Below are 22,751 nucleotides of genomic sequence, written 5' to 3' on the forward strand. Positions count from 1 at the left end.
GCCAGGGGTCTCTTCCTGCCGGAGGAAGGCCCTATGGACAGGAGCTTGGGGGCTATGCTGTTGGGTGGGGCCGAATAGGGGTGCTGAAAGGACCAGCAGGGGACTCCAGGGACATCACCCCGGTCACCCCTCGGGGTCAGCTGAGCAGAGGGGAAGCACTTTGCCCAGGGATGTGTGGCCAGTGAAGCCCAGCTCTGCCCAGTGGGCACGGCTGCCCTGGGCAGATGGGTGGTACAGAAACACACAGAGGTGTGTTCTTCAGCCTCAGTCTCCTCATCCTCACCCTGTGTGGAGTTCAACACTGCCTTCCCCCTGCCTACCCCGCTCTGCAGGCAGGAGCCTGGTGGGGCTGGCTCAGGCGCCAGTAGGGACCTCTGCGGGCAATAGCTGGAGCCCGCGTTCCCACCCATAGGCTGCTGTTGAGACCAAGATTACACAAACCTACTGGGTGCTTCCTACTGGCCAGGTCACATTGCACAATTGCATTCACCCCTCCCAGTGCCCCCTAAATGACCACAAAGGCAGCAGGATCTGTCCGTTTTGCTGGGGTTAGACTCCAGTCTGCCTCCACTCCTGGCCACTGCACCGCAAGGTCCTCCTGGACCGAGGAAGAGTGTGCCAGGGCCTGGCCTGCGCTGCTCTAGCACCTTTCGCCGCACCTGTATTTTTTCAGAACATTCTATGTACCTGGGGAGGCTGAACTCTAGGGGATATGAGCTCTGAAGGCACCCATGGGTTTAGGGGCCCCAAAGCTGCACCCCAGTCCCCAGCTTCCTCCAAAATTGCGCCATAGTTCCATTTGCATTTGCTGTTTTGCTCCACATACACTCCCCACCTTTCCCTGCTCCTTGGAACCCATACCCACCAAACCCGGCCATGCATGTGCTGGCCGTGCCTTTCCTTGATCCCCACTGAAATGACTTCACAACCATGAGTAAAAGTGTCCTCCTGGAAGCATCTAAGCCTGCCTGGCACATGAGGGTCACGCTGTGGGGCACCACGGGCTTAACCCTCCTCATCCTTACTACCTGGACCAGCTGAGGCTTAGGGAGAAGGCCCACCCTGCTGAGGTCACGGGCCAGGGCCCTGGCCTCCCAGCCTGCCCAGCTCTGCCTCTGTCTGCTCCATCTGCTGACCTGGAGCCTGGGAGGACACAGCTGAGCAGAATCCACTTGCCAAGGAGTGACATCAGCAGGGTCTTCCTCTTTGAGCCCAGCTCCTCTTCTGACTGGACTTGAACTGTAGGAGCTGAGGGACACCTAGGTCAGTCCCTGACCAGGACATGACACTGCAGGGCAGCTGGAGACCTGAGACCCGGCAGCCACTTCCTGGGCCTGACAGAGCCCAGCATGTAACTCTTGCCAATTGCTCCTGGGCTCCTCTTAGGAAGTAGCAAACTTCTGGTGGCTGGGCAAGAGGGAAGTGACATGAGCCCTAGTGGCTCCAATAAGAACTGCTGTGTCTCATGCAAATTGATGAGGACTTGACCCAGGAAGGTGGCAAGGAGGACAGGGCAGGGCAGATCCCAGGGCTCTGGAGGGACCCTCAGTGACTCCGGGCAAGGATGAAGCCTGATGACCACCCGAGTTGGGCATGGGTACCACCAATGAACACAAAGCACAGACAAGGACAATTCGAAACAGGGAGGGGTCAATCTTGAACTCCCCAAGCTGAAGGAGGATCTGGGGCTCCCAGGGGACAGGCCAGCAATGAGAACCAGGTCAGCAAGTGTGGAGCTCAGGGGCCGGCCAAGTCGCAGCTGTGGGCCACAGAGCTATCAGAGAATCCACTTTTGGCGAGCATCTTTGGGTGTGGCAGCTTAGATGGGGCCAGCTGAGCAAGGGCAGTTGCACTTGGGGGAGATGGGAGAGGGTGGTCAGAATACAGAGGCCCGGGGACAAGCAGCAGACCTTCCTGCAGGATCAAGTGCAGCAGACAGGCAATGCCCTGACAGGCTGAGAACCACGTGGGGGAAGCTGGGAGGGTGAGGTCAGCCTGCACAGGGCATGGGGTGGAGTGGTGAGGAGTGTGCAATGGCAGGTGAGGCCTGGGAGATTCCACCATGGCCACAGGTGGCTTGCAGCCTGTGGAAGGTTCTTTTTACAGGCTGAGGAGTGGGGTGGGGAATGGGGCAACGATGAAGATGATGGGTGTTCCCTCCTGGCTTGGCTTGGAGCAGCAGGGACCACAGGGAAGGCGTGCCAGGTGGGCACAAAGGAAATGTCCCTGCAGCAGAGGATGATGCCTAGTAGCCTCAGGCTTCTCCAGGCAGTAGCAGAGAGCAGGGAGTCCCCAGGAAACACACCGGTCCCTATGGCAAGGGAAGGATACCACTCGGCCTCCACGGCTGTTTGAGCAGGGAAGTGGGGGTGGGGCAGCTGGGTAAGGATGGATGCCAGAAAAAGGGAACTCCTCAGTGTGAAGAGTGAGGGGCCATGATGAGACAGGTCCACCTGCCCACCTGAGGAACCTGTGCCAGCCTTCAGTGGTGCAGACCAATTCTGAGATCCCACTGCTCAGGGCCACATCCAACCTGGCATTGCTCTTGGTGGACTGAGGGCATTCCTGAGCATGGCCAGCCACAAAGGAAGCGCCACAGAGGGGAAGGTGTAGGTCAGACACTGCTGTCCCTGCGACCCAACACCAGGCAGCCTCCTTGCCCTTGTTTGGGGCCCTGTCCTTTTGGGATGCATAGGAAGATAATGAGGTGCATTCTGGAACTTTCTGGAGCTCAGATTTCGTGTCTATGTATGTGTGTGTGTGAAGTTGAGGCCTCTTGAGTGTGTGGTTGCCATTGAATCCTTGTGTAAAATGGCCATCTTTCACACCCCAGGCTCATTCTTAATTGGTTGGTTGTTTGCTTCACACCTGACCCAGGGCCTGGCTGGGGTCGTCTGTAGGAGAAGCAGTTCTTGGTGTCCCTGGGCAGTGTGGTCTCACAGGGACATCTGGTCCTGCCGGATGCCTCTTGCTAGCATGGTTGCTTATGAGGTCCCGCACCTGCTCACCTGCCTCTTACAACAAGAGCACCCCCATCGTGAAAGAACAAAGTGTCCACAGCAGTTCTCGGGTAGTGTGTGGCCCCAGGGGGTGCTGAGTGCCGGACAGGGCACAAATGTTGTCAGCTCAGGTCCCTCTGGCCCCACCTTGCACAGAATGACCTGTGTACCCGTCGGAGAAACCCTGGCACCAACACCCTGGCAGCTATGTACATGAGCCCAGGAGCCCACAGCCGGCCCAAGACACTCTCAGCAATGTCCCTCCCTGGCATCTAGGAAGCCTCCTCAGCACGTGCCCTCTTCCCATCCCCTCTAACACCTCATCCTTGGCTCTTAACTTCAGGAAAAACAAGAGCTCCGAGGGGTCCCCTCGGTTCCCAGCCCTCACCAAGAACCCAGTGCGGTGCCTGTGCATGGGAACAACCCTTGAGGACAGACCCTCATTCTGGCTGGGTCTCTGGCCATGCCCACAACCTGCTCACCATGCGATGGAGCTGACTCGGTGCCAGGCTCCTTGGGGTGGCTGTCCTCCTGATGCCTGTTGCCCTCCCTCGGGGATCCTGTGTGTCTCGCAATGAGCACCACTGACTGTGGGACATCAAGGTGACATCAGGCACGGCAATTCCCATGGGGAGAAAGAGAATTCAAACAATTTAATGATGGCTTTGATTGACAGACAACAGAAGGACAGACCTTTCTCTCCATGCAGTGGTCCAATCAAACTCGGGGACTAATGGTGTCACCGAGGACAGGAGCCTCCTGTGTCCTGTCTCCCTCCCCAGCTGTGTGGCTTGGCAACTGTAGACACTGGGGACAGGTGGAGCAGGTGGCAGAGTGAGCAGGAATGCATGGACACTGCCACGCACCTTGCAGGGGGAGGAGCCCCAAGCTCCCAGGAGTCTCCAGAGGGGTCTGGGCTGTTCTTGAGGGCTGGTACAGGACACAGCAGGAGGCGGAGCTTGCTGAATGCTGGGCTGTGCTTCCTTCAACCCGGAGTGTTGGATGCCCCAGTGCCGCCTTCTGAAGACGCACATCCCCAGGACTTGGAGCTGGAAGGGTGGCGAGGGTGCAGCCAGGAGAGATGCCATTCAGTCCTAAGACCGACTCCAAGATGGGCACAGCTTTCCCGCTGGTGGCCTCCCCACTTCACCCCCACAGACCTGGGGAGACTAGAGATCTGAAACTGTCCCTGTGCTGTCGTGCTCCCTGGTTAAAACAGCAGAGTCCTGCATTTTTAAAGGAAGAAATAGGACAAGTACCACAGGCTGCCAGAGGGAAGCTCTGGGAAAGAATGGCCCTGTGTGGACACAGGGAGGCATGTGGTCCCCAGCTCCGTCCAGCCCCGGCAGTGGGCAGCACAGCCTCGGGTCTTGGAGTCCCCGGCGCCCCTTCTAGCTGAGCATCTTGTGCCGATCGAAGACCGTCTTGCGCTGTTCCTGCACCTGCAGCTTCCACCGCTGCTGCGCCCCTTCCACGCGCTCCAGCACTGTGTTGGCCCGGGGGCCCCCGAGGGATACGGCGCCTGCAGCCATAGAGCGGGCATCCTGCAGCAGAAAGGAAAGAAAGGGGCAGCTCTGGCACGGCTGGCTCTGGGTGCAGGACTTGGAGCTTCCAGCAGGCTGGGAACACCCTGGAGGACCTGGCCTTGTCACCTGCAGGACCTGCCAGAGCAGCCTGCAGGGTCCCTGTTCCTACAACATGGTTGTAGGCCCATTTCTGCCTCCCAAGAGGACTAAAGAGTGGAGGCTTCTCAGCAGGGGACTTTGGGCTAAGGCCACTAGCCAATACACCGTGATGCTGCCCGCCATCTCTCCTGGCCTGGAGAATGTCCCTTTGCACCACTGCCCAGGGGAAAGGCAGGATGCCCCACTCCAGCCACCTGACCCAAATGGGAGGGGCCTGCTCAGGTAGGGAAACTTGGAGCTGGACCTCTGCACTGGCGTTTTAGGACCTGTTCTGCCTCCCACTTGGCACCCCCACCCCCAGACCTGCCTCTTGTCAGGAGCATCCTCCCCTAATTAGCACCTCCGTGCCTTTGTGCATTTCCTGAGGGACCCCAAGCTGATCTTTGGGGTGGGAGGGATGAATGCCGAGGGCCAGGCCCACCCCCCATGGGGATTTCCTCCCTGGCTCTCTCTGCCTCTCATCTCCTGCCACTCGTCTCTTAAGGGATTAGCGATCCCCTCTAAGCCCAGAGCCGCCCAGTAAATGCAACTTTGCTTCGAACATAACGCCCCTGAGCTGGCGCGGCTTCTGTCGCCTCACACCTGCCAGGCTGCGCAGGCGGGGAGGGGTGCGGGCCGGGAGGGGAGGGTAGGCAAGACAAGGAAGGGGCTGGCCCTGCGGAGGAGGCCGGGGCGAGGCAGCAGGGAATGTCTCCTCCTCATCCTCATCAGGAAAGTCTCCGTGACTGCTCATCTCCAGGGTAAACGAGGCAGGGAAGCCGGGGTCCCCTGGGGAAGGCTTCCTCTGCCCGGTATGGGACCAGGCAGGTGCAGGCAGTGTTGGGCAGGGGGCGCACTGAGCTCGGAGGAAGGCTGGTCTCCTGGGTTCCGAACTGAGCCCCAAGAAGTACCTGTCCCCTGAAGCCTCAGACAACCCTGGGGTCCATCTGTGATACTACCACAGGCAGCACAGCAGGGGCTGGAAGGAGGGGGCAAGACCTTGGCTATGCGGCCTTGGACAAGTCACTCCATTCCCCACAAAACTTCAGTTTAATAAATCTACCCAGTATGCACACACACATGTACAGTACAATCCCATACTCTACACTCTCTTCCATTTTGCTAAAATCCCCGATTTCATTTCATGACTCAAAGGGTTGTGACCCACAAGACACTGGCTCCTGGTGAGCAGAGGGGTAGGGTGAAGCTAAATAACAGGCAGACTTTTAGATGGTCATGGAAATACATACACCGGCAGACGCAAGGACTTCCAACTTCCCTGCCACCGGATACGCCGTCTTTTGATTCCATTTCTCACACGCATCCTGCAGCCCCTGGTATACCAGATACCAGGCAGCAGCAGGAGAGGAGATATTTGGTTGGCTCCTCCCCTGGCAATTTAGCACAGTGTTTAAAACAACGAGTCTGGAATCTGGCTTTGAATCTTGGCTCTGACCCTAGCTGGGTGGGTGACTTTGGGCCAGTTACGGGACTCTTAGAACCTATTCTTCCATCCTGAGGCAGAGATGGAAACAGCATCTCCTTAATCATACAGTAGTGCTAATTATCCACTCTCCAGCCCCCACCTAACCCTAGGCGGTTCTACAAGGTGGGGGTCAGGGCAGAAGTGCTGTCTCTGGTGGACAGTCCCATCTCAGGGTTCAGCTCGGCTACGTGGGTATGTGCAGCGCTGTGGACTGGCCTCAGCCAAGCTGATCTTCCTTACTAAGTTCCCGATTCGGAGGTCCATCGGGGTCCCTGCCCTGTCCTCCATGAGCCCTCTGCATCCTGGGACAGCCTCTCATGGAGCACTGCCAGGGAGAGCCGAGAGCAGGCATTAAGGGGCAGGCGGAAGGCACAGTGTGGCAGTCTCATCTGCTCCCCTCACGTGCAGCCTTAGCCAACAGTCCCTATGTGGGCAGCTGTATCTGCCAGCTCCGCAGCAGTGTGGTGGCAGGGCCAGGGCCAGGCCTCGCACCCATCTGCTCTACTGGGTGTCCTCTGGGTGGGAACCACAGGCCTGCGAAAGTATGGGCCACAACTGCCTCCCAGGTCACAGCACAGCCAAGTGCCCGTGGAGGCCCAGGGATCAGTGGTCACAAGCAAAGCTTCCTCCCCGACCCTGGGAGGACCCTGACACCCAAGTGGCTAAGCCGGAGCTCTGCCCCCTCACAGCTTGCCTTAGGTCCTTGTCCCCAGTCTTGGGGTGGGGAGCGTGGCCAGGCAGGTAGGGCCTTCATGCAAAGCAGTAATGTGGCTGCTCTGCACCACCTCGAGATTAGCTCTGACCCTGGCTGCCTGTCACCTTGCCCAGGGGTCACATCATGCTGCTGCACTCCCCATTTCCCCCAGCTCCCCTGCAAGCCCTACCAGACTGTGAAGGGTGGATGAGCACTTAGAAGGTGCTCACACACCACTGTCGTAGGGCTGAGCTCATGGCCATTCCATCTACTCCAGACTCAGGTCAAGCACAAGGCCAGGCCCTTGAGGGCAATCGGGGGTGGAGTCTGGGTGAGGGGCCTAAAGCCCTTCTCTCAATGACTACACATGGTGCTGTCCTTGAGGGATGTTCTAGAAATGTCTGCGGAATCCCACACCTGTACTCAGGGAGAGGGGAGGCCACTGGTCACCCTCAATGTCCTGGTCCTGTGTACTTCCCAGGGCTGCGGGTCCCCGTGTCCTCTCTCTTCCCCATAGGTGCGTAAGGGAGGGCCTGCTACCCATCACCTTGCCTCGATTCCCCCGCATGCCCCCACTCGGGGGCGAGGGCCTGAGGACCCCCCCCGCCCCGATCTCAGGGGCTGTGAGGAGCCGCCACCCTCACTCGCCACTCTTCAAAGAGGGCCAGCCCAGCCCCGTACACCTGACACGGCTCTGTTTGCCATTTTTGTCGCAGCAAACAGGCCCGCTTCCTCCTTTCAAAGGGCGTCTGAGCCTGGGGATTAGCCCTAATGCTGCTGGAATCCCAAGAGGCAGCGCCCCGCAGCCGCGCCCACCAGGGCTCTGCCAGGGCCTTCAAAGCTTGCGCTGGCGGCTTTCATCTCCAGCCACGGACCCACACAGCCCCTTCCTCTCCTGGGCCCCCAGCCCCAGGGCAGGGGTGCTCTTGGCCTTAGGAAATGGGGCCCAGAGGTGCTCTGACCATCACAGCTGGCCCAGCTTGGGTCCCTGACTCAGGGTGGAGGGGGAGGGCAGGGCTGGGAGGTCTTAGGGCCTGCAGGGCTCTTTATTTTATTTATTTGAAAGACAGAGTAAAAGAGAAAGAGAAACAGAAAGAGAGAGAGAGAGAGAGAGAAAGAGAAAGAGAAAGAGAAAGAGAAAGAGAAAGAGAAAGAGAAAGAGAAAAAGAAAGAGAAAGAGAACTTCCACCCCAGTTCACTCCTCAGGGTCGGGCCAGGCTGAAACCAGGAGCCTGGAACTCCTTTCCCAGGTGCATCAGCAGGGAGCTGGATGGGAAATGGAGCATGCAGGACTCACTTGCACAGGCACTCTGGTATGGAAGGCTTAGCCCACTGCATCGCTGTGCCAGCACCAAGGTTCTCCCTCCAACGGTGCCAAGGCTGGGAGACCTCGCCCTGGCTTTCTTGGTCTTAGGAAGAAGGCTAAATCCTACCAGGTCCTGGGGGCCCACTCTTTCTCAGTTGCTGCTTGCCCAGGTGGCCCTGCTTCTCGCACATTGACTGAGGTGGCCCAGTAAACTAGTAAACTATCCCTCCCAGCCGTCTTTGGAAGGTGTCAGCCCACCCACCCTCCTGACGGCAGGTCAGCAGCTGCTGCCCTGCTTGCTGTTGCCTCTGCCAGGCAGCCTTCCTTCCTGAGGTCACACAGGAAGGACCCTTGTGTGGCAGGCAGCTGAAGTCCAGGGCAGATGCAAGGTCGGGTTGTGTTCATATGCAAGCCCTGTAGCCATCAGGAGCCCAGATGGAATCCCAGGAGTGAGTGGTGCACAGGCGAGGCCAGCGTCCTCATCCACCCACTGTTGCCCCACAGAGGCGTGACCCTGGGGTGGGAGGCAGGCGGCCACCATGTCCGTGCCAGTCTCCAGGGCACTGAGCCTGGAACTGCCAGCACTGCCTGGGACAGCCCACGGCCCTAGCAGCACGTGTGTCCCATTCAGCATTGCTGGACAGCGGCCTTGACCCATCACCCCTGCCTCCTAAGCCAAACCCTCTGACTCTGCTTCAGCCTCCAGAAGTAGGATGGAGGGCTCCAACCCCTCCTTCCACCCCTGGGGCCCCTCCCACAGCCAGACTCCAGGTGGGGAGCACCCTTACCCGACAGGCTGCCCGCCCCTGGCTCCACACCCAGGACGCCAGGAGCCACAAGGCCGTGCCCGAGAGCCACACATTCCGGCGAAATGGCAGCATGGGCTTGTAATCATGGGCTCTCAGGGACGCCCCCACTCAGGGCTGCAATTAGCGCCGCGCCCTAATCGCCTCGGGCTTGGTGGCAACGCCCCTCCCCTATCAGAGCTGCTATTACTCCGCATTAATCACCAGGTAGGCAGGCGAGGCTTCCTCTCGGATGCAGACCACCCAACTGCCAACGCCAGCATCGCCAGTTCCCTGGCTCCTGGGACCAGCCTCACACCCTCCACTCCACCTCCGGCCAAACCCTTGTCAGCGGGAGGCTGGGGCAGCCTGGGCACATACCAAGACAGGCAGCTGCTGCTTCCCTTCCTCCCCTGCCCCCTGCTCATGTCATCCCAGATGCATTGCAACTGGGCAGTGCGAACACACACACACCCCTTTCCCCCTCCACTTAAGGACTTGGGGAACTCTGAACTCTGACTGCCTGGAGCTAGCTCAGCCAAGGCCAGGCTACCTCTATTGACCTTCAACACACAACTGCATGGGCTGTGCTGTCGGCAGGAAGTCGGCCCCTGGAGCCCATCACCGGCCTTGCAGGCCCCTCCACTGCTCTTATTTCTTCCATGGTGGAGCCATTTCCCCACCACCAGTGCATGAGCTTGCTCCCTGCTGCCCTCACTCCATCCAGGGAGCAGCAAGGGCCTCAGGACACAGCCCAGGAACACAGTGTGTTGTGTCTCCTGAGGAGGACGTGGTGGGGAGCCAGGCCCCTGCTTCAGACCCGCACCCCCGCTGTCTCATGCGTCTGGCCAGCTGTGGTGAGTGTGACTGGGAGGGTTTGGGGCACACGTGGGGCTATGTGGTCACCACTGCCTAGGAGACGTCCTCCTCCCCAGCTCCGCCAACAAAGGTGGCTCCTCTCTGCAGCACTGGGCACAACTGGGGGATGATGGGAGAAGGGTGAGGAGGGGCCATCAGTGTGCTGGGCCTGGCATGAGCACCACCTGCTGCCCACCTACCTTTGCACATGCTCCCACAGGGCCTGCAGGGGGTCTGGGGCGGGCGAGACCCCACCTTCCTCTGAATAAATCTAGAAGCCAGGAGCTCCCCATCTGAGAAAGCTGAGAAGCTCCCTGGACATTCCTGCCCCTTGCGGCTCCTCCCCAGCTACCCCTGCTTGCCCAGAGGTCCTCACGTAGCCATGGCAACGCCACTCCCATCAACACCTACCCGGCTCCCCCTTTGCCCTTGAAGTCCTGGCTTACCCTGCAAGACCCCAAGGCCATGCCTACCTTGTCCAAGATCTTCACAGATATTTATGTAATCTCAGAACCCACTGCCTCCAAGTTCCCTGCCAAGCCACCCTACTGCCTACACTAGTGCGTGTATATCCCTAACAGGAGGTACAGCTCCCAGCTCATGCAGGGACACTGGCAAAACACTGGGTCATCACCACTTCAACTCAAGGCCAAGGGCAGTCCCTGCTGAGTCTGGGTCAGGTGGAGAACACTGGAGCACAAGGGTGATCCCACCCAAGCTTGGGTAATGCTCTCCAGGCTTGGCCCTGGGGGCTTGCAGAGTGGGGCCTGGGGCATGCCTACCTCATTTTCCTCCTCGTTGTGTAGGCGCTCAGTGTACGCGTCCGGTTTCCGGATCAGAGGATCCACCAGCATCAGGAAGGCCATGTAGAGAAGGAGGGCTCCAACCACGGACAGGTAGATGACGATGATGACCTAGGGGCAGCCCCAGGTACTCTGTGAATACATGTGCTAGAGGCCAGGGACCCAAGGCCCTTCCACTCTGTGCCACCTGTGTTCTTGGTGGTGACCCCAAAGCTACCCTGAGGTAGGACCGGAGGTAACCCTGGCCAAGAGGGCTCCCCAAGAACAGTGAGCATGTGCTAGGCTTCCTGGGATGCCAGTAGGATGCCACAGCAAGAGACTGGGGCTCACAAGGGAAGGCAGGAAAGCCATCAGGGACAAGGACTGGAACAGAAGCCAGCAGCTGGTGGTAACTAGATTAGAGGACAGTCAGAGGGCGCCTGGGCCAGCAGGTTCAGGGACCACATGCAGACAGAATGGATGTGGTGCCAGGCACCCCTGCACAATGGAGCTGAACACATGGGTAAGAGACTCCGCCACTGGCTAAGGCTGTCCAACAGGCAGTGGCAGGCCATTTCCCACCTCCCACAACAGCAGCATCCCCATAGGCGTTTGTCTTAAAGACAAGACCCATTTGGTGGGTCAGAGTTCGAGGTGTGCAGAGCAGCTGTAAGGTAGGACCCTCTAAACAAGCAAGCAAGCAGCACTTGGCTCCCTGTAACACAGCCCAGTTACAGGGTCCACAGGATCACCTCCATGAGCCTGTGGGTACGCCCACACCCACTGGGGAAAAGGGCCTGCAGTCACCCAGCCCATAAAGTGCAGATGGGCAGAGGCAGAGCCGTGACCTAGGCCCACGTTGCTGCCTCCACCTCAGACACTGTGCTGACCTCCACCAGGCCTGGCCACTGCCTCCTGCCCGAGCCCCGGGCCTACCCTTATTCACAGCAAAGCTGGGGGTGGGGGAGCAGGGGAAAGGAAGGAGAGGATGGGAACTTGGGACTTTTAAGTTTTGTGTCCAGTTCGGTCAACAGCTAAGTTCAACTGGATTGGCTTCCTCCCTGGCTAAGCCAGTAGCATTCAGGATGCTCTATACAGGATGAATGGTAAGACCTCAGGCTGCACCCCAGAAAGGGAGAACCCCTTGGGCAGTAGAACCGGACAGAAGCCTGCTGACTCGGGAACCTCCTGAGGTCCCCACGCCGGGGAGTCACTTCCCTGGCAACCTGTCTGTGCACTGAACTGAAGGTTTCTAGACTTTGGTCCCAAGAACTGGGGCAGTGAGAGCAAGTTCAGAGAGGAGACAATGTGCTGTGTGGGGCGGGGGAGACTGCAGGCACGGGACAAGTAGCTCCTTGGCACTGTGAGCCCACTGGGGGGACAGGGGCTGCAGCTCCCTTCAGCAGGAAGGGAGAGGACAGCGGTAAGCACAGCTCTCTCCCTGAAAAGAGGGGGCAGAGGGTACAGCTGGACAGGAGAGAGAATCCCACAGCTTCCCATGGCGCAGATGGAGGGGAGAGACCCCCACAGCTCCTCAAGGCATGGCTGGAGGGGAGAGAGAAAGAGACCCCCACAGCTTGCCACAGTTGCCTGTTGGAGAGGGTGAGAGTTGGGAGCCAGCTCTGGTTACAGGAAGTGGGTTCCCACTTCTGTAACAGACTAGCTTAGGAGCACAGAGCCCTGGCTCAGCCACTTGGAATATTCCAGAAGAAACCTGGCCTGTAGGTGCAGGGGATGGGGGCTACCTTGATGGTGGTGGTGCTGCGCTCCTCATACTTGCACTCACACAACAGGCAGTAGGCTTCCACATCGTGCCCCGGCACCGGCATGGGCTCCACCACATGCAGGCAGTTGCTGCAACACAAACAGCAGGGCCATGAGGAGTGGGGGGCAGGGTTTGGGGGAGAAGTGTCAGGCAAAACTCTACAGCCCACCATCTTTCTTGCCACCAACCTGGCTATTGGCTCCCCACACAGGGTGCCCCACTAAGCCCCATGCCGCGCATGCCCTGTTCCCAAAGCTCCAACTTGCAGGCGGCATAGGCTGGACTCTCAATCTCCACTGTCAATGCTCCCATGAGCTGATCCTCACATCAGCCCTATAAAGGTCCAATCTGAGAGTCTCAAAGGCACACGCTCACCTCTCCAGTCCCGCACAGGCTCACCCAGCTATCGTCCCCAGGGGCAGAGAGCATACCTCTGCCATCCACCCCGCTGGCTGGTCCCACCCTCAGGGCAGGCATCTCTGCCATGTTTTCGCTCTCAGCTCTGCTCCCTGTCCTGCCACCTCCCATGCCGGCTCCTGGCACAGGTCCCCACTGCCCCTCCCTGGAACTGCACACCTGGCCTACCACCACCAGCGCACCTCCACCAAGGAGCCTCACCACAGCAGAACCCTGCTCTCATCGGCATAAGGCTCAAAACCAGACAGTGCATCCCCAGCACCCCAGGGTGGGGCAAACTAAGCTCTTCTCCTAACCCCGGGGTCTCCCACCCAGCCTGCTCTCTGGCTGAGCCATACCCACAACCCCTTGGGGGTCCTGGCTTTGAAAGGTGACTTGGGTGTGTGGGGGTGTCAGTAGATTTCCCACAAGGCCACATTGTAGAGCGGCTGGAAAGGGTTGACCCAGCTTTCCAAATCAGGGTCCTGTTCCCCAAGGTAACAGCTCTAAGCAGTAAGGGATGGAGTTGCCTCTGGCTCTTCTAGGAACCAACAAGGTCCCTCCTGGTGTCTCCCTTCTCGGCCTCTGGGACCTGTGGTGGCCCAAGACTCGAGGGGTCAGGGAGGAGCAGAAGGGGAGCTTGACCAGATGTGCTCTTCAACCTGCTGTGTCCGCAGGGAGCGGGCTTAACCCCACTGCGCCCTGGCTTCCATACTTACAAGCATGGCCTGACCTTGCTAGAGGTGCCTTTTGGGGAGGCAGGGGGTCCCTGTGCAGGAGCCGGGTGGCCGAGGTTGCTCCCCCCCCGCCTCCCAGCCACAGTAATCCTGGCTTTGGGTTTCACACGTTTCGTGCTTCTGTTTGTAGAGGGGTTGGTATTATTGTCCGTATTTATTTAGGGGCCAGCACTGTGTGCGGCAGGGAGCTGAGCTGACACCAGGGACACCACCACCACGCATGAGTGCTCATGCCTGGCCATTCTACTTTCAGCCCAGCTCCCTGCTAATGTGCCTGAAAATGCAGCTATTGACAGCAGCTATTGACTGGGAAGGAGTTCCAGGCTCCTGGCTTCGGCCTGACCCAGACCTGGCTGTTCCAGCCATGGGGGTCAGTAATCCAGTGGATCAGAAATCTCTCTGTCTTGCCCTCTTTGTCATACTGCCTTTCTTTTTTTTTTTAAGATTTTATTATTATTAGAAAGCCGGACACACAGAGAGGAGGAGAGACAGAGAGGAAGATCTTCCATCCGATGTTTCACTCCCCAAGTGAGCCGCAACAGGCCGGTGCGCGCCAATCCGAAGCCGGGAACCAGGAACCTCTTCCGGGTCTCCCATGCGGGTGTAGGGTCCCAAAGCTTTGGGCCGTCCTTGACTGCCTTCCCAGGCCACAAGCAGGGAGCTGGATGGGAAGTGGAGCTGCAGGGACTAGAACCGGCTCCCATATGGGATCCCGGGGCGTTCAAGGCGAGGACTTTAAATCATACTGCCTTTCAAATAAATAAATCTTTAAAGGAAAAAGAAAAAAAAAAGTCTCCTGAACCTTGCTAAGCAGGTGTGAACTGTCCTAAGAGACACTCAAGTGAGAGCTGCAGAGTGAGCAGCTGGTGGTCTTCAGGATTCCCACCAGGCTTGGAATGATCAGCAGGGTCACCGAAAGAGCAAGACGGCTGCTGTCTTATCAAGTCGAATCCCAACAGCCTTTCAAGTAAATAGATTTTTAAACTATGTATTTAGATGAAAGGCAGAGTGAGAAAGGGAGAGATGAAGAGAGAGAGCTTCCATCCTCTGGTTCGCTCCCCAGGCGGACACAGCAACTGAGCTGGGCCAGACCCTAGATCTCCAATGCACACTGGCAACCTCACCAAGGGGCCAAAACAGTGTTCTCTGCCTTCCTGTACAGTGCAGATACATATCTTCAACACTAGATGGCAGAATACCAGAAGCCCAGGGGCGCACTGGACGCAGAGAAGACCAGCAACAGAGGCCACTGAGCCTGAGGCCTGCGACTCTGAGGGTTCTGTCACCAAGGGGACACGGCCATTGCTGCCCTGCAGGGGACCACATATGTCACCAGAGTGACAATGCGCCAGTGACCTGAAAACCCAAAGTGGCCCTGAGATGCTAAGAGTCTGGAGGTTGTGAAGCAGGAACCACCCCCAGGGCCCCAGAAAGCCCTAGCTGAGCCTAGGCCTGGCAGACTCCTGGCATCTTGGAGCCTCACCTCCCGGCTTGCAGCACCTACACATCACCCTTCATGGAACTGCCTAGAGGGTCTGGCTGTTTGCCAGCAGCCCAGAATTCTGATGTCAAGGGGCATCAGAGGATGTGGAGGCAGTACAGCCGGGCACATCTGGACAGGACTGTAGCCAAGCATGCTGGGGTTTTCAGGCCGTGGGTTATATGCTGACAACCCATAGGAGCATGCAATATACACCCTGTTACAAGAGGATTAAGATCTAAACGACAACCCGGGCCTCACGCCCTGTGGGTCATCAGGACAGGCGGAAGAAAGAGCAGAAAACAGTCTGCTGTTTTGGATTTGGGGAAAGCCACTGTTCACCCAGGCTGCAGGCTAAGCTTGGCGATGACTCTGCTGCCCCCAGCTCACGCTATGTTAATCATGCTGTAACTGGGCAGCCTTTATAGTCACCAACAAAGCATCAGCTGTTGTTACAGGTGGTCTCAACTTCCTTGGTTGTACTTTCCAACTGCAGCCGGACAGAGGTGGGAGCCACAGTTCCCAGACGATCCCGCTGTGGGGGTCGTCCCACTGGTCTGTGTCCCATGTCCCTAAGCAGGCGTGCTGTGTAGGTTCAGTGTGACCAAGGCATGCTTCAGTGTACGATATTTTCAAGCTATCAAAGGCTTTTGGGGACATCACCTCACTGTAAGTTGGGGAGCGTCTGCATTGTGCATGGCTGTGTGCGGAGTGTCTGCATTGTGTATGGCTGCGTGTGACTGCACACATACACACTCCATATCCTGCCTCCGTTCCAGTTCTCCTTTGTTTGAAAGATAAGGAAATCAAAGCTCGCTGGCAACAAAGTATTTCACGTAGTTCCCAAGGGGCAAAGCCAGATCTGAAGCCGGATCTAAAGCTGGGAAGGCTGCCTGCGGAGTACATGTGACCAACTACAACTGCTTGGAGTTGGACATGGCGCTAGCTTCAAAATACTGCACTGGGTCAAGGGCATCCCAGGCACCTAAGGAGGCTGCCACCACCTTTCCCAGGTTTTCTTCACAAAGCTTGCCTGAGGACCTAGCACATGCCAAGCAAGTGCAGTACAAACCCAGGTCTGCCTTCCCGGCTGACCTCTTTGACAAGGAGTCTGAGCTCAGGTCCCTCAGCCCACGCACTGTGGAAGCCACTCATAGCAATGGGGGATGCCTCACCTGGCAGCTGGCCCTCCCCACAGTCCTGGTCCTGTCCACTTGAGGCCATCTCTAGCTCCTTGAGTCGTCCCTTGCAGGACCAAGTGCCCAAGCTCACCTTCACCAAGCTGAACCAAATCATAGCAAAGCGAGGCTCCCAGAAGTGCATAAATCCCTTCAATTGCTTCTGTAGGCCTCAGCCTCTCCAAGCGTGAAATGGGAATAGCGCCTACCCACCCAACACCCCTTGAAAGGTGGCCATCATACCCACCTCTCCCAGCTTCCCTGCTACAGTGCACATCATTAAAGTCTCAAATCCAAAGCCAACAGCAAATTGATGCTCTGGCCAGGAACCCCTCAGGTGCACATGGTAGGGTTACAGTCACAATCAACCAAGGACAAATGATTCCACAGCAAGGCTCTTCCCAGTGAGGGGAGAGCAAGTGTCCCCTGCAGGGGTCTGACCACCCTAAGGGACACCCCATGGCCAGCCCATCAGCAGCGCCTTACCAGTCCTTCTGAGACACATTCTGGTTGTAAATGTGCCCGCTGATGTTCCTGTACGGGGGACAGATGCACTTGCAGCGGATGTCTTCAGAGCTCTGGAAGAGAAAGCACCTGTGTCGTCACATGACTGCCCACGTTCAGCTGGGACTTCCTGGTAGAGAGGGCATGCGGCCACTTCTGTGTGGTCCACAGCAAGCCACCAAGGGCTACCATTCCCCAGGGCCAGGGGCTGAGGATGAGCAGCAAGACAAGCGACAGGTACCCTGGCACCTCCATCCACGAGGCTAACTCCATCTCCAAGGTCCTGAGCCACTAACACATGGGGAGCCGCCTGGGCAGCAAGAGGCAGCAGCCCAAAGAGTTCTTATCCTAATCAAGAATTCCTCAGAGGGAATGTAAACAAACCCTCTGACTATGTCAATGGTTCAAGGCCCTGGTGGCTTTCAGATGGAACTACTCCACAAGTGGACTCCAGGTCATCTGCCCTCCAGATACCTGGGGACCCCATGGCTTCATGGGGTTCGACACAACGCTTCCCTTCCGGGCCATATGTGCACCACGGTGTGGCTGACCGTCCGTGGCGGTGCGGCAAGGACACTCACAACTTTACCCAGCAAGTCACAGCATCAAAAACTGTGGGCAAAGAACTCGATATCCTACCCGCCAGCCACCTCCATGCCGGAAGTCCATCTCCACAGGTCACTCAGAACACCACCCATATACTGGGCATGACACCCCAAATCCTCCCTCCACCTGCAGCCTGCAGCCCCTCCAGGCATATACTCTCTGGAAGCCCTGGGGGCGAGGCAGGAAGGATTCTGCCCCCTTACCTTGTTGGCTTGAGCTGGGGGCACCAGCAAACAGCCGACCACGGCCACCAAGCACAGGACCTTCATGCTTATCAGGCAGACCAGATCGGCAGGTCCAGACGCCTGCAACAGAGACGCCGGGGAGGCGGTCACGGCACGGTCCGGCACACGCAGCCCCTCAGCCGGCGGGCCGAGCTGGACTGGGCCGGGCAGCGGGGGCTGGGGCTGGGGACCGGGCCGCGGGACCCCGGGGCCTCTTGACCACGATGGCCCAGCGCATAGCTAGCCCTCCCCACTGGTCACCTGACGTGACCAGCAGGGGGGCTTCCTGGGCGCCGCGGCGCTGGGGCAGGGGCAAGGCCGGGCTGTGACCCTCGCCCCGGCGCACCGCCCTCCGCCATCTCCTCCCCACTCCAGCCCGCCGGCAACTTTAGGTGCAGAGTCTGGGAAGCCTGCTCCGACGTCCAGTGCCCACCGCGCCCAGGGTGCCCCCCATACACCTAGTACCCCTCAAGAACTCCCGCACCCCTCCCCCAACTCGGGGTCTACGAACCTGCAACCCGGCCGCTGCCGCACAGGACCCAGCTGGCTCCGCCCCTGTCGCCGTGCTATTCGTTGCTGGAGCAGCCACTCAGCACAACACTCAGCTGTCGCCTGGCAACAAGGCCCACCTTTGCCTCGGCGCGCTGAGGCTCCCGCGCAAGGGAGAGGAGAGCAGTTCTCAAACTCGAACAGAGAAGAAAAGGGACTGTCTACCTTGCACAGTAGCGAGTGCCGCAGGGTCCGATGGTGCAGTTAGCACCATCCCTGCAGTGTTGCGCCCTTCCTGGGGTTGGAAAATTCAGCTTGCACCGTCCTGCACACTGTAAGACTGTGCACTAGCCGTTACGACAAGAACGTCAAGACATGAAGGGGCTTGGTTCTGAAAATGGGAATGAGGAAGGTATTCCTTGATTGTATCTTGACTGCAGAGGACCCACGCCCCCAGTGGAGGAGAAAATCAAGGTTGGCAATGAGTAGGGAAGCAGGCACCACAGCCCTTGGCCAGGGGTCCCTGGCTGCTCAAGGCCAAATGTGAGCTTCTTACCAGCTACGCAGGAGCTGAGAATGTCTGAGTTCGGGGTGCCGGGCCTCTGGGCCAGTGGCCCCACCACTAAGCAGCTGTGCTGCCCCGGAAGGCACTGGCCTTCCTTGGAGCTCGCCTCTGCAAGAACTTGATGGGATTCTCAGATCCTCCTTGGCAATCCAGGGAGAAGAGAGGTGAAGGATGTGTAGTATGAAAAAAAAAAAGCCATGGATTTTAGATGTTTTGCACCCAAAAATAAATAAAATATAAAATAATCCCATGTTTTGAAGCTGCACAAGGGCTATGTACAAGAGGAAAATAAGTTTGACCCATCCCAGTACAATCAGGCAAGTCCTTAAAAAGGGCCTTTTCCAGCTGCTCTGGAGAAGGAGATGTGGCCATGGAAAGCCACTAGATGTGTCCTGGCTGGCTTTGCCCACAGAGAGAAGGGCACCCAGCTATGGCCCTTGGGTGCCTCTAGCGGCTTGAACCCAAAGTAAGCAGTGGGAAGGGGAGGGCAGGATGATAAGCCAGGCGAGATCTCAGTGACATCAACATAGGATGGAAGCCAGGGAATGTGCCAGGACCCCAGCGTGAGCTCCTGCCTGTGCCCACACAGACATCTGCATCAATCCTGGGGCCACTTGATGCCAGGTACCTCCACCCCGCCAGCAGGTACCCCACCAGGTACCGCGCTCTCTATGATGGGAACCTCCTGGCTCAGCTCCTTGCCCTGCACATGTGCTGTTGGGCGTAGACTTGACCGTGTGCCTAAGTCTAGGGTAACAGTTCACTCTTTGCTTTCCAGTTTCCTACACACATCAAATGTCTTAGGGTGTGTTTACTTGTTTTTTTAGGGCACAGAAGGGAACAGTCGGGTTGTGGGAACTGTCAGGGACCAAAACTGGCAAGATGTGGGCTCTACTTTGGACTCAGCCCCATTACAGCACTGGTCCTGATGGGGCGCCAGCTTCCCCTGGCTCTCAAGAGGCTGGCTTAGAGCAGCAGCTTATAAACGTTGTGATCTGATGTTCTCACATAGTTGCAATAGTGACTGAGGAGCCTACAGAGCTTTTGCTTACGGGGGTTCTCTCTGTACACACAGTGTTCAAATTCAGACTGAGGAATTTTAAAACAATGGTTTGAACAAGCTTAATAAACCCCAGCATACATAACACATCTTTTAATGGGAAAAAAATCCTATCTTTTCCAAAAGAAAAACATGTCATGAGAAAAGTGGCATTAGTTTTTTTTTTTTCTAATAAATTCTCTGACTCTCTGGTTGAATAGAGGACAGCTGGATTCTCACATCTGCTCCTGCCTTCAGTTGGTTGTGCTAGAGCATGTCATCTTGCCTTTGGAAAATTCCACAGTAAGCTTGTAGAAAATTGCTGGGAAAAAGGCTGTGTGCTGATGAATTTACTGTGAGACCCTTGGGAGTCCACGGGGGCGTCTCAGATCATGCTTCCTAAACTGCTGTTTTAGAAGACACTAAGATTTCTACCGGATCTGAGCATTCTGTGGTCTTCTGAGATTATCTACCATGGTGGTTTTCAAAACCCATTTCTGGTGTACACTCCCAGGAAATGGGTCACAGTGTGGTGCCGGAAGTGGGGCAAATGTGGTTTCTTTGAATATGTCAGTTTGGGAATCCTTAGTTCAATGTAAAGTCACGTAGGGAACATTTTTGTGTAAGTCCTTTAAGATGCTTTGGTGTGATAGCCTTATTGTGAATTCCCTAAAACAGGTTTTGTTTATGATGTTGACCATAGTCATGACACAAACTCCATATTGAAGACAAAATTTCTTTCTCTCTCTAAGATTTATTTATTTGAAAGACAGCAAGAAGAGGAGAGAGAGAGAGAGAGAGAGAGAGAGAGAGAGAGAGAGCGCTTTCATGTGCTGATTCACTCCCCAAATGTCCACAACGGCTGGGGTTGTGCCAGGCCAAAGCCAGGAGCCGTTATGGTGGAGGCTTGCCTGAGGCCAGGAAAAGAGAACTTAACTGCAGGAATGAAATGTGCTTGTCATCTCTCCTTGTTGCTTGGAACTATTTTGTACCCTAATTGTGTACACAGAACAATGGGGTTAGTCTATGCCAACACAGCACACAGGGATTTCAAGGGGAACTAGCTAAACGTTATCAATAACTGGTCTGTGTATGTATACACAGTTTTCTATTGGTTTCTACAGCTGCCATGTAGCATTAAGACATTCAATCAAAAATGCGTGGAACCATACGTTGGGGGCAAAGGAGCTGAAACACGTAACATGAAATGTCTCTATCTATTCTGTCTTCCTTCTACTGTCCACTCCCCAGATGGCCACAACAGCTAGAGCCGAGCCAAACCAAAACCAGGAGCCAGAAGCTTCTTCTGGTCTCCCATGTGGGCGCGAGGACCCAAGCCTGGGACTCAGTCTTTTGGACACAAATCCAAATCAGCCTTTTGTTGTAACAGTAATAATAATAGCAATAAACAATAGTAATTAAGAACTGCTTCCTGTCGAAGGCCTCGGTGTCTCATCTCTAAGTTCCTGAATCCCTCCTAACACTACATGCCAGGAACATTTTTTATTTTTATTATTATTTTATATATATATATTAATTATATTGCATCATGTGACACAGTTTCATAGGCTCTGGGATCCCCCAACCCCTCCCGGTGCCCTCCCCCCATGGTGGATTCCTCCACCTTGTTGCTGTATTACAATTCAGATTCAGTCAAGATTCTTTCATTGCAAGCGTATACCAAGCATAGGGTCCAGCATCTTATTGTTCAGTTAAATTCAACGGTTTCTTGGGGAGACCATCTCTGGTCTGAAGGCAGAGCTGGCAGAATATGCCAATCAATCAAAAGCCACAACATAACATCAACGACAATTTACAACATTATGGAATTAATTGACACGGTATTGAGTAACCAATATGTTAAAAAAGATGCAAGTTCTTAACCACATCCTGTGACTACTTCACTGACATTTCAATTTTAGTTTATATACTACTGCTTCTATACACCTTAAAATGGCTATAGGGTACTATTCAGCTGTCTTGTGTCTATTTTCATTTTAGTATTTAGCAGTTTATAGTGTTGAAGCATAATTTTTTTAACTTGGCAGATTTTAGGATAGTCTAAACTGGCTTATAAATCTAACAAGGCATTTGTCAATAGTTGAGGTGCAGAACAGTTTTAGGAGGGGTGTGCAGAGAAATCTTCAATACCCTAGTGAGGAGTAACTAATCTTCGTGTCCTACCCAGTAAGGTGTATGTGGATCTACGCTGACCGTTTCCTATCTGGTTCTATGCTTTGCTTGTATTTCTCTATCTATTCTAATTTTTTTTGGGGGGGGGGGAGCTTTGGAGCGACTCTGATGGTCATTGCAGGAGAGGGTGGGGATCCAAAGTTGGAACTAAGTAAGAACCAGAAAAGGCTCCTCTCCCTAGTCCCGAAGCAGGTTTACTATTCTTCTGTTTCTGCAGACCATTCAGGGCTCCTGACTGTTGTTCCGATGACCTTGGTTCCTGCAAGGAAGGATTTGGGCTTCTTCCATCCTATGTGGTAGATCCAATTGGAGCTGGGTGACCTCAGAGTTCTCGGCCTCCAAAGGCACTCCAATTCCCCGTGTTCTCCTTGGCACTTGGGATGTGGTCCTTGGTGCCCGTACTGATAGTTCTCCGTGAGGATCCGAGAGTCTTCAGGGTTGGGATACAAGCCTCCTCCTGTCCACCTGTTCCACTCTGGGGTCCCCCCCTGCTCTGTGCATATGACCTTCTGTTAAGAGGTTGTCAGGATCGCTCTTGATTCCCCCTATATGTCTGTAATTTTACTGTTGTCTAATGCTGATTTGAGTCTGTTATCTATGAGTTACTTGTTATGTTCCCGATAGGTTATACTTCATGTGTTCCTCACACCTTCTAAGCAGATGAAAAATTTCTCTGCTCTCCCACCCCCGTTACCCGAGTAGCTTAGGGTCTTAAAAGTATATTAGGTTTGGGGCCCGGCGGCGTGGCCTAGCGGCTAAAGTCCTCGCCCTGAACACGCCGGGATCCCATATGGGCGCCTGTTCTAATCCCGGCAGCTCCACTTCCCATCCAGCTCCCTGCTTGTGGCCTGGGAAAGCAGTTGAGGACGGCCCAAAGCCTTGGGTTCCTGCACCCGTGTGGGAGACCTGGAGGAGGTTCCAGGTTCCTGGCTTCGGATTGGTGCAGCACCGGGCGTTGCGCTCACTTGGGAGTGAATCATCAGATGGAAGATCTTCCTCTC

The 22,751-nt window shown here is 56.1% G+C and overlaps 1 protein-coding gene across 1 annotated transcript; it reads right to left on the reverse strand.

Annotated features, from left to right (window-relative positions):
- Positions 1–3,621: 3,621 nt before the first annotated feature.
- TMEM9 (transmembrane protein 9) lies at positions 3,622–18,065 on the reverse strand. Its single transcript, XM_058668991.1, has 6 exons — positions 17,976–18,065; positions 17,444–17,545; positions 16,617–16,708; positions 12,320–12,428; positions 10,575–10,706; positions 3,622–4,543 (listed from the first exon to the last, which is right to left on the reverse strand). Exons 2-6 carry the CDS (start codon positions 17,507–17,509, stop codon positions 4,391–4,393), a joined length of 552 nt encoding a protein of 183 aa, XP_058524974.1. The 5' UTR covers positions 17,510–17,545; positions 17,976–18,065; the 3' UTR covers positions 3,622–4,390.
- Between the last annotated feature and the right edge of the window lie 4,686 nt (positions 18,066–22,751).

The sequence above is a fragment of the Ochotona princeps genome, chromosome 10, assembly GCF_030435755.1.
Source record: "Ochotona princeps isolate mOchPri1 chromosome 10, mOchPri1.hap1, whole genome shotgun sequence".
NCBI classification, from domain to species: domain Eukaryota; kingdom Metazoa; phylum Chordata; class Mammalia; order Lagomorpha; family Ochotonidae; genus Ochotona; species Ochotona princeps.